The sequence below is a fragment of the Micropterus dolomieu genome, linkage group LG11, assembly GCF_021292245.1.
Source record: "Micropterus dolomieu isolate WLL.071019.BEF.003 ecotype Adirondacks linkage group LG11, ASM2129224v1, whole genome shotgun sequence".
NCBI lineage: Eukaryota > Metazoa > Chordata > Actinopteri > Centrarchiformes > Centrarchidae > Micropterus > Micropterus dolomieu.
Genome location: NC_060160.1, coordinates 19,020,844 through 19,030,894, shown reverse-complemented (window position 1 = coordinate 19,030,894; position 10,051 = coordinate 19,020,844). Strand labels below are relative to the sequence as shown.

General features: G+C 42.6%; 1 protein-coding gene across 1 annotated transcript; it reads left to right on the top strand.

Annotated features, from left to right (window-relative positions):
• Positions 1–2,304: 2,304 nt before the first annotated feature.
• zbtb42 (zinc finger and BTB domain containing 42) lies at positions 2,305–9,472 on the top strand. The gene is made up of 2 exons (XM_046063650.1): positions 2,305–2,440; positions 3,695–9,472. Exon 2 carries the CDS (start codon positions 3,709–3,711, stop codon positions 5,302–5,304), a length of 1,596 nt encoding a protein of 531 aa, XP_045919606.1. The 5' UTR covers positions 2,305–2,440; positions 3,695–3,708; the 3' UTR covers positions 5,305–9,472.
• The last annotated feature ends 579 nt before the right edge of the window (positions 9,473–10,051 follow it).

Below are 10,051 nucleotides of genomic sequence, written 5' to 3'. Positions count from 1 at the left end.
ATACAATACAGTATGCTTGTGTAAAAGAGTATAAAAGACAAAAACAACTAATGAATCACAAAGGACAAAAAGTTTAGGGATACTGGGGATCAGCCTGGTGCTAGTATGCAACATTCTCACAAACTCACAAAACTTTATTTCAAAGTATTGAAATTTTGAAGATCCCAGGCTTTTCACAGATACCAAATATGACTTCAAGGATATTCCCATACGATGGAATAGCTAGTACAGCTGTGAAAAAAACAGAGTGCTGGGTGTAAATATTTCTGCCAAAGTAAGAGCTGGAACAAACTGATACACAATGCAGTCAGTCAGAGTGGAATATTGTGACTTTTCCAAACTTAAAGCTGCTTAAGGGAAAATTTAAATAAGAGAGCTGCACGTAAAGAGCTTTTAAGTTTATTTTTTAATGCATAGAGATGCATTACAAGCATCCTCACAGAGATATCTACAACACGACTCAAGCCCACCCCTATGGTGAGACTTTGGTCCAGTGGGGAGAGTGATGTGGTTCAACTATGGCTGGATGGCTGGCTGGTTGGCCGGTCAGGCTACACTGGAATGCGGGGTCTTTTGTTTGTCTGAGAGAGGAGTGGGTCAGGGGGAGAATGCCATTGATGATTGCAGAGAGGAAGAAAGAACCTCCAGGAAGTGTTCTCTCTCTCTCCCCGCTCCCCCACTCTCCCATTCTCTCTCCCTCTCTCTCTCCATCTTTTACTGTGTGTGAGAACCTCCACCGTGCCGAGCCTCTCTCTCTGAGGCCACGGTCCCCAGGCACAACCACTGCTTTGTCTTGCCCTGTGAACACACACCCCTCCTCCATTGGCCGCCTACATTTGCCAGGGCCAGGGAAACACAGGGCCACTGCTCCTATTCTTATCCACATCGCTGCTCCTGCATTGATGGTGTGTGTCTGTGTGTGAGTAAGTGCTAAATGGTAAATTGTTTTTCACGTGGCACACACATCTGATGCTTCAAGATAAACAACTAATTTACTGGTGTTCTGTCAAAAGTAAGAAGTCATTCATCATTTTGTTTCTTGCTCAATTCCAATCAAGCCCTTAGACCAAATAAAGACAGTTTTTATTTAGGAAGCATGACACTGTCTTACTTATGGTCATCTGGAAATGACCAGAGTGCAGATATCCAACCTACTGTAACAGTAACAGCCAAACTAAAAATGGAATAAAGCAGTAAGTGAATAAGAATCTAGCTGGTGGCCCCTTCTGACCAGTGGCTGCCGCCTCCCGTCACATTGCTCATTCCCCTCTGTGTCAGAAGGCTGCGAGGAGCTGCAAATGGCCCTTTCAAAACACACGGCAGCTGGAACACAGGGCAAAGGTGACCGAAGCAGTTGGGGGAGCACAGGGAGGAACAGGAGGAGGGGTGGGTGGGGGCACAAGAGATGAGCAGCTGCAACCACGAGCCACAGTTTCTCCACTGTGCCATCATCTCTAGCTATGACAATTACAGAACAGAGTACGGAGTCTTTTTTTTTTGTATTTGATGGTTCCTGAACTATTTATTTATTTTAAAATTATTCATTATTCAAAATCATTCCTGTCTTAAGACTAATTTGGCTAAATAAATTACATCCAGGACCTGGTGTGGTCTGGGAAAACAAAGGCACCGGGTGGTGTGCTGCCAGGGAATTCCACAACCCAGAGCAGGATTAGAGAGAACAGCGCTTAAAAGTTCCCAATAGTCCGCTGACCCTCCCAACTATAAAGCTTGATTTTTTAATTATTTGTATCGGTTTGAATTCTCTCACAGACACCAAATTGTTTGTGAAAAACAAAACATGTTTCTTTCCTCCAAAGCAGATGTTAAACTGTAGGCAAAGGCTTTGCAAATTAAAATTTACCACATTCTGGTTTTTGAACTTTTTAAATCCGATTATCATCAAACAGCTCTGGGTAGAAAAGGGAAGGGCAGACAGGGGGCGTTTTCTTCAATCAAATAACACATTTAAACTTAACTTTAATGATTAGACTGTATACTTGAAGCCACGTTTTTTTGTAAAAAGTTCGATTTTTTTGTCTAAAACTCTATGTGTGTCAGCCATCAACATTTGCCCTATTTGTATATTCCTTCACTCCACCACACTTGAGGATTTATCACACTGAAAGCGCCCCACCCCCCGCTCATGGGACAGGTGTTTTAACAAGACAGCCAGTTGATGTTCCCAGTGTACTCTGCTACTTGCTGCCGCTGTGTGAATTCGCGGAGTAGTACAGAACTTATTGTGGACGCACCCGATATCGCGAGACTTGTGCCATTATCAACCTGCTTGACACACAGCAGCGCTGAGTGCAGCCTGCCTTACCAGGGTCGGACTGAAGCTCAAGAAACGGCAAGGAGAAGCGAACATCTGGCCGCACATCATGAAAGGACATCGCTGCTTATAGGAAAGAACACGACGAACTGGGAGGAAATAAATGTAAGTACAGTGTTTTTGTGCTTTGAGACGGGGAAAGCGAAAGTTAAAGTGTGTCCCCTCGCCGCTTCGTTCGGCGCAGTTGGCTGCGAGTTCCTCTGCTGTTTAAAAGGCTCCCAGCAATGCGTTTCCCAACACGGACATGGAGCTCGGTTTACTGCGCCCTTGGCTTCCCGTCTCCTGCTCACACTTTTCTTTTAAAGCATATTACTAATGCGCGTAAATGTGTACTTATGCACGTCGTTCTCGGCAGCTTCCAACTTTAATGTCCAATTCACTCGAGTTTTTCCTCCTCACCATCTGCCTTTTCTGTTTTGAATTAACTCCGTTTTTAAACAAATATTTCACAGTTGTGCGCGTGTCTGCTAAGTGCGTAAAAGGACCACAAAGCGTTTTATTCCCATCCGCGGTTGTCTGCTGCAGTTTTTTTTGGTGATAAATTACCCGATTAAGAGTTAGAAATGCCGCGTAATCTTGTGACACTCAGACCAAATCTACTCTTGTCCATTTGTAAAAAAAAAAATAAAATAAAATAAGTTTGGTGTCTTGTTTGGACTGCGTAGCATAGAGTTAACATATGGCATAAAGGGGAGCACAGCTGGAGGTAGCGTTTCCATTGCGGTGATGTCAGAGCAGCTGACTCCACAGCTTGCAGTGTAATTAGCAAACAGAGCACCAGTTTACTCACTCTGCCCTGGTCTTATTTTTTCACGTTAGCCTCCTTCCCCGATGGACGAGTGGTAGCTTATCCTACCCACTCCCACTTGATTGTTCTGCAAACACCGCCGTTTCTGTTGAGCGCTTGGAAACGCGCCGTTGCGTCACTTTGTGCATTTTTTTTTTTGGAAGCTCAAGAAGTAGGCTTACTAATACAAACCGGAATACTTTGGATAATTAGGACGGTGGATCCGTTTACACCGTGAGACATGGTTGGGTGAGCGCTGCGTAGCTTATCCTGCACCACTGGAAAGAATGTAGGATTTATGTTTGCAAGTTGGATAAAGTTATCTATATCAGCCTTTACATACATTTAAAATCTTATTGAATAAAGTTTTTAGAAATTGAGTATGATTTTGTGAACTTGTATTTAAAAACACGACATGTTTATGATGGTTTAAAGTAATTTTGTTATTTGGCTTGAGTTATTTCTCACATTCTCTCTCTAGTTACTTGGCCCCTGATATGCGACTGCAGCTCTGCCCTCTATATGGCTTCATTTCATTTATCCAGTATCCTGTTTTTCCTGTTTTTCATCAGGTTATGAAGGAAGAATGGAGTTCCCAGACCATAGCCGCCAGTTGCTGCAGTGTCTGAGTCAGCAGCGTCACCAAGGTTTCCTCTGTGACTGCACTGTTCTTGTCGGGGAGGCTCGATTCAAAGCGCACAGAGCCGTGCTGGCCTCCTGCAGCATGTACTTCCATCTCTTCTACAGGGACCAGCTGGACAAAAGGGACGTTGTGCATCTCAACAGTGACATTGTGACAGCCCCGGCTTTCAGTCTGCTCCTTGAATTTATGTATGAGGGGAAGTTGGAATTCAGCAGTCTCCCGGTGGAGGATGTCCTGGCAGCAGCCAGTTACCTCCACATGTATGATATAGTGAAAGTGTGTAAAGGCAAGCTTAAAGATAAGGAACTTTCCAATCTGGATGAAAAGATGAGTGAGGGTTTGGGACTCGGCTGTCTGGACAGGGAAAATTCCTCAGACGGCGAGCTGCACAGTAAGCAGCTCATCCGGCGACAGCCCCAGACAAAGTCTCAGGGGCTTCACAGGGCCCCCCCAGCAGAAGAGTTTGACATGGACAACAGCGAAGTCAGGCTGGCTGTCACAGATTGTGATAGGTCTACACAGAGCAGGCAGAAGGCAAATGGTCACTCTGGCAGGTCCCTGGACCTTGTAGGTGTCAATTATGTGTCAGCAGAGGCCGAGCCCTGTGTCCAAACAGCTGGAAAAACAAAAGCTGATGTCAGTAGTTCCACCGTATCGCTGTCCCAAAGGTCCCGGGCTTCAGATGACATGGACTGTGCACTGGATTTGTCTTTCAAGCCTCTGTCTAGCAGAGATCCCTTACACCCCTCCTACGTCTCGGGACAGCTGGCCCTCGACAGCCAGCAGCAGGGCACTGAGCCACTTGTTAAAGACGAACACGACTTGCTGTCAGAGCAGGAGGACAGTGAGCCGATGAGCCCTGAGAGCCAGCGCTTTGGGAATAGTGCCAGGAGCTCAGTGGTGACAGGGTTCGCTGCCCTCTTCCCAGGCAACAACGGCACCACAGCCGCCCTGCTCTCCCAGGAGGAGGACCTGATGGATGAGGAGGGGGAGGCCTGCAGAGGGAGGGAGGGCGCCCCAGGCAGGGAGGTAGAGGAGAGGAGGGGTAGGCTGCTGGGGGACAGTGAGGAGGAAGAGGAGGACGACTTGGCCTCTTCAGACATCTCCACGTCCAGCGGGGTGCTCCTGCCCCCGGGGCAACAGGTGTGTGTGTGCCCCCTCTGCAGTAAAGTCTTCCCCAGCCCCCATGTGCTACAACTGCACCTCAGCTCACACTTCCGTGAGAAGGACGGTCCCCGTTCCAAGCTGTCCCCCGACGGCTCGGTCCCCACCTGCATGCAGTGCAACAAGACCTTCTCCTGCATGTATACCCTTAAGCGCCATGAGCGCACGCATTCTGGCGAGAAGCCATACACCTGTGGCCAGTGTGGCAAGAGCTTCCAGTACTCTCATAACTTGAGTCGGCACGCTGTAGTTCACACACGTGAAAAGCCTCACGCTTGTAAGTGGTGCGAACGACGCTTCACCCAATCTGGGGACCTCTACCGCCACATCAGGAAGTTTCACTGTGGCCTTGTCAAGACTCTCGCCATTGGATAAAACACCTCTCAGCAGTGCCATGACATAAGACCGAATGTCTTTTCAGATACTGAATACTACTACTGAACATCTTTTCCGATTTTAGTATACATATGTTGGCAGTTTGTTGGCTACATATCTTGTGGATTCTACCCCATGTGGCATTTATCAAGTTAAAAGATGTAGCAACTTTAAAACTGGAGCTGTTTTCTGTGCAGGACTGTGTCAGAGGCAGACAGTTGAAAGTGCACAGGCTGTTAGGATGAACATGGGTGCTGTGAAACTCAAGCTGGATCTGTGTCGACGAAGGTGAACAAATCTGATGATGCACTTGTTTGTTATCTGTCTTGTTTGTGTCAGTTTATTTGAGGAGTATACTTGTGAAAAGAAAAGGCATCCTATGTTCCTACCCTATGGGCAAATGGGTTATAGCTAATGTTAACATATATGTTAATACAATCGTCAGAGTGAGTGAGAATTTATTTGTGCACATGGGAGATCAGAACCGTCCGTGAGTAGCAATATGTGATTTTCTTTTTAACTCCTACATTATTATTATTATTATTATTATTATTTATTTTTGGGGATTTGTTTAGTCCTTTTAACAAGTAAAATTATCATAAGGCAGCAAAACTAGTTTCACTACTGGAAGTATCATTTTTATTAATGAAAGTAGAACGTTTGTTTGGTTGAAATGAAGTTGATTACAGTTTAATGTTGCTCATAACAAGCGGCAAGCAGACCATCATATCACCATATTACTTTTCTGCCTTAGGGAGAGTTACCAGCTCTTTAGTTGCTAATGTGAGTGAGCACATATCGCCTTCTAATTGCTTTTTTTGTTTTTTAAAAAGAAGTTGTATAATCAGAGGAGGGGTGGAGAGTAGTTAAAAGCAAATGCCTGCAACAATGGTGCCTACTGAAATTCTTGACACTTCACCTAGTGTACTTACTTAATGAAGAATGAGATATATCGCCATGCCTTCTGATCAAATTCAGTGAGTTTTTTTTTTTTTTTTTTTTAGGCCTTTAAAAGATATGGATTACACTCCACATACCAGGTGGTAACAAAGGTAATTGTCTACTCTGGAAAACCAATTGATCCACGAGTGCCCTTTAATTAAATCATTTACAAGAATACAACAAAAGTTAATCAAGCTTGTGTCATTAAATGTTTATTGACTCATTTGGGTTAAAAGCAAATAGTTTACCTTGTTATTTCCTGGTATGGTGTAAAGGGTACACTGACATACAGTGTTAAGGCCAAACCCTCAGCAGGCAGGCAGGGAGGGGACAGACAGGTGGATATTGAGTACTTTGTCAGTCTGTTGTTAGCGCTGTTTGTTCTTCAAAGCTGTGCTCCACGTGACATTCAGCTGAACCTACTGACGTTTCTTTCTTTCAAATTAACCCCCTCACATTATCATATCTTCTTACTGTATGTGTGTAAGTTACTACTGAAGAAGTTGGAGCCTTTAGTGATGCTGTCCTTGAGAGAATCTGTGGGCAGGAAATGGATTTTCTTCTGTCTGTCCACATAGATGCTACATGGATTCTTAACAGGGGCGGAGCACTAAAAGTTTGTGATATTTGTCTAATCTGTCCTGAGAAGACTTGATCAGAATTTATTTATTAGTTTGACTTGGTTCAGGGTTTACTATAGGTGTAGTCCTTATTTCTATGAGCTTGAAAGACATCTTGTCTTGCCTAGCGATCTTGGTACTCATTAACTGGTATTTGGGGCTGTCTGTTCATTTTCTCTGTGCAAATCGAATTACTGTAATTGTATTTTAATATACTGTGTAGAAATCTCTACGGAGTATTCAAGTTTGTCACATGGAACATAGAGAAGCACTTGTTTTTTGCATGCATATAGTTTCAACACTATTGTCTAGGCTGCTATTTCTTACTATATGTATATTTAATGTAAATATATATTCTATTTATCAAACTGTTTGTTTTTCCATGTTACAACACATGTAAGGTGGAGAGAGTCAGTTGTCGTATTAAGACTGCAGTCTCTTAAAGCGTCACGTCTTCCCCAGGGGGTTTTGTTCCTTTTCCATATTCGAGACTTGATTGGACTCACTACAAATCAGAACAGTTAATACAGATTGGAGTGCTGTTCTGCCACAGGAAACCGTTGTTCACAAGCACAGCCACACTGATACGGCATTGGCTACCTATAGAAATGAGACAATGCAGGCAGTGTTCCCCCCACCGAGTCCCAGGTAGTTCTCAAGGGATCATTGTGTATCCCCCCCCTCCTAGCTGTGGGGAGAAAAGGCAACGCAAGCCTCTGTTTCTTTGCACTTTTCTGTATTGAATGGAGCCATTGGAATGTGAGAAATGTATTTAGCAGAGGGAGACCAAGGACACTGTAAACAGGTGTATTGTTTGGAGGCATCAAAGAAAAGCCCCCCCCCCCAATCGCAGCATGCAGTAGATAAATGCTTCATTGTTCCTCTACATGGAGGAGATACCACAGTGAGTTGATTGCACATCTATCAAGAGAATATGAGAATTATCTGAATATTGTTTTCCAAGTGCTAGATTTAGAGAAAACGTCGAGATTGTCAATAATGTGTCCGGCAATATGTCATATGTAAGTGTTGACTACTTACCCATTTCAGCATAGACACCCTAAGGTGTTTTTGTTTTTGTTTTTTTCTCCCCCCCCCCCTGTCTTTTATGTTAATCACCCAGACATCTTTCAGGACACAAATGAATTCACCTGTGATTTCTCAGCATTTGCAATGGTTTGTCAGCAGTTTTAAACGAAGGGAAAACCAAGTCAAGAAGGAATCAAACCATTTCTCTCTTTATTACTAATTACTGCAGTCTTGCTTTCATTCTGCTCCCTGACCCACAGTCAGCGACGAGGCTTGAATGAACGAGGCTGGTGTGTAATTTTACAAGAATTGTGATTTGGCTCCCTGTTTACTTGGAACAAACACCCGTGTTGTTCGCATGCCGCAAGAGTTTAATCACTTCGGTTAGTCGTCAGATCAATAGATATATTTCAGGTAGCTGGTAATGTAGTGTTAATGTATCAGAACACAGGAATGTAGATTTTGTCACTGTTTGAGTTTTTTAAAGGAACATTTCTTTTGTTGTGCAAATTAAATTGTACAGAGGTAGAAAAACTAACGATATGTGAGAACTTTTCTTTTTATTGTTTGGAGTCTTTATTTATACCTCCAGGATGATCACCAAATGTGCCTTGTAGACACACGAATAGGTGTTGCATCTGGAGAAGCCCTTTTCTATATTGTACATTTTGCCCTTGACTGCGATGGTAAAGCTCACATCACAGCAACAGCGGCCCACTGAAGTGATTCAGCACTGTTGCTCCTGTTTTTCTACCATATAGAAATGTTAAATCAGACAAACTAAAAAAAAAAAAAAAAAAGTTTTGAGTCCATTTATTTTTGCTGCTTTGCAAAAGATTACATTGACGTTTTGAGATTTATTTGACCATTTCTGTTTATGTGAATAAATCTGTTTTGGAAGTGTTCAACTGAAGACAAGCATTTTTGTAATTTGGCTTTTAGTAGCCAATACCACTGGGAACTAACAGTCCAGTCCTTAGTTAATGTCACTGTTGAATGTGAAACACTGAGATATTGATTGTTGACTTCTATAGAAACGGCGCGACTCTTGATCAAGAGCTATGTTTGCCTCATGCTGTATGATCTTTTAAGTCTAAAAAAATGACTTTACCGATACTGGAATTTTGTCCTCTGCAGGTTACAACTGTGAAATTGTGTATAATCATGAAAAATATTTATTATTGCATTTGCTTCTTGTGCAACATTTGACTGTCTCAGTTTTAATTTGGTTTTTAAAAAAAGCTTCTAAATGTCAAATGAAAATCTTTTTAATAGAAATTTGTAGAAGTGCCATTAGAATTTAATATAATTTTTTAATAAGAAAGGTATATTTTATAGTAATCAATTGCTTCAGTGTTAGTGGTGTAGCGATTAGATGACAATCTTTATGCAGAATTGACATTGCTTAGATATTGAAGCAATTTACTTTGATCTATAACTGTATGTGCATTTTCTTTGTTTGCGCTTTCGGAGTGTGCGTGTGTGTGTGTGTGTGTGTGTGCGTGCTGTGGAAATGTGACAATCTTGATTTTAGGTCTTTCTTAAGATTATGCATAGAATTAAATGGAACAACTTTCTTTCTGTGTCTGGATTTTATTCATTTAGTAATCTTTTTTTTGTTTTTTATTTTTACACGGTCAGAGTAGTTTTCACACCAGTCAATATATACATTTCAGACAAAACACTTTAAGTTGGCAACATGAGATGAGCTTTGAATGTAATAAGAAATGTAAAAGTAGACTCTGACACACAGCAGCAACAATCAGCCAGTGTGTGGGGGGAAGCATTGCAATGTGTACAGAGACAACAGAATGTGATAATACTACTGGTCTTTACTGGTCTATCCCTCTGAAACTATAAACTGAGCTCAAGGACGGAGCCGTTTCAAGATGGGCTCCCATTGTTCCTGACCTGTTGCCAATACTCTCCAAAGGAAATAAACCTGGAATAACGAAGCAAGTTGCCTTTTTATATGCATTATTACAAAAAAATCACCTTGTTAATATCTGCCACAGCAAACTACACGCACACATCTACAAGTAAGCAAATGTGTCTACTTGAGGAACTTCATGCCAATTGACTGGACAATTTCAATGGCGAGAACTTTTAATTATTTCCCCGCTGCACCATGAAAGAAATCCAGCTGCTCTGGTACG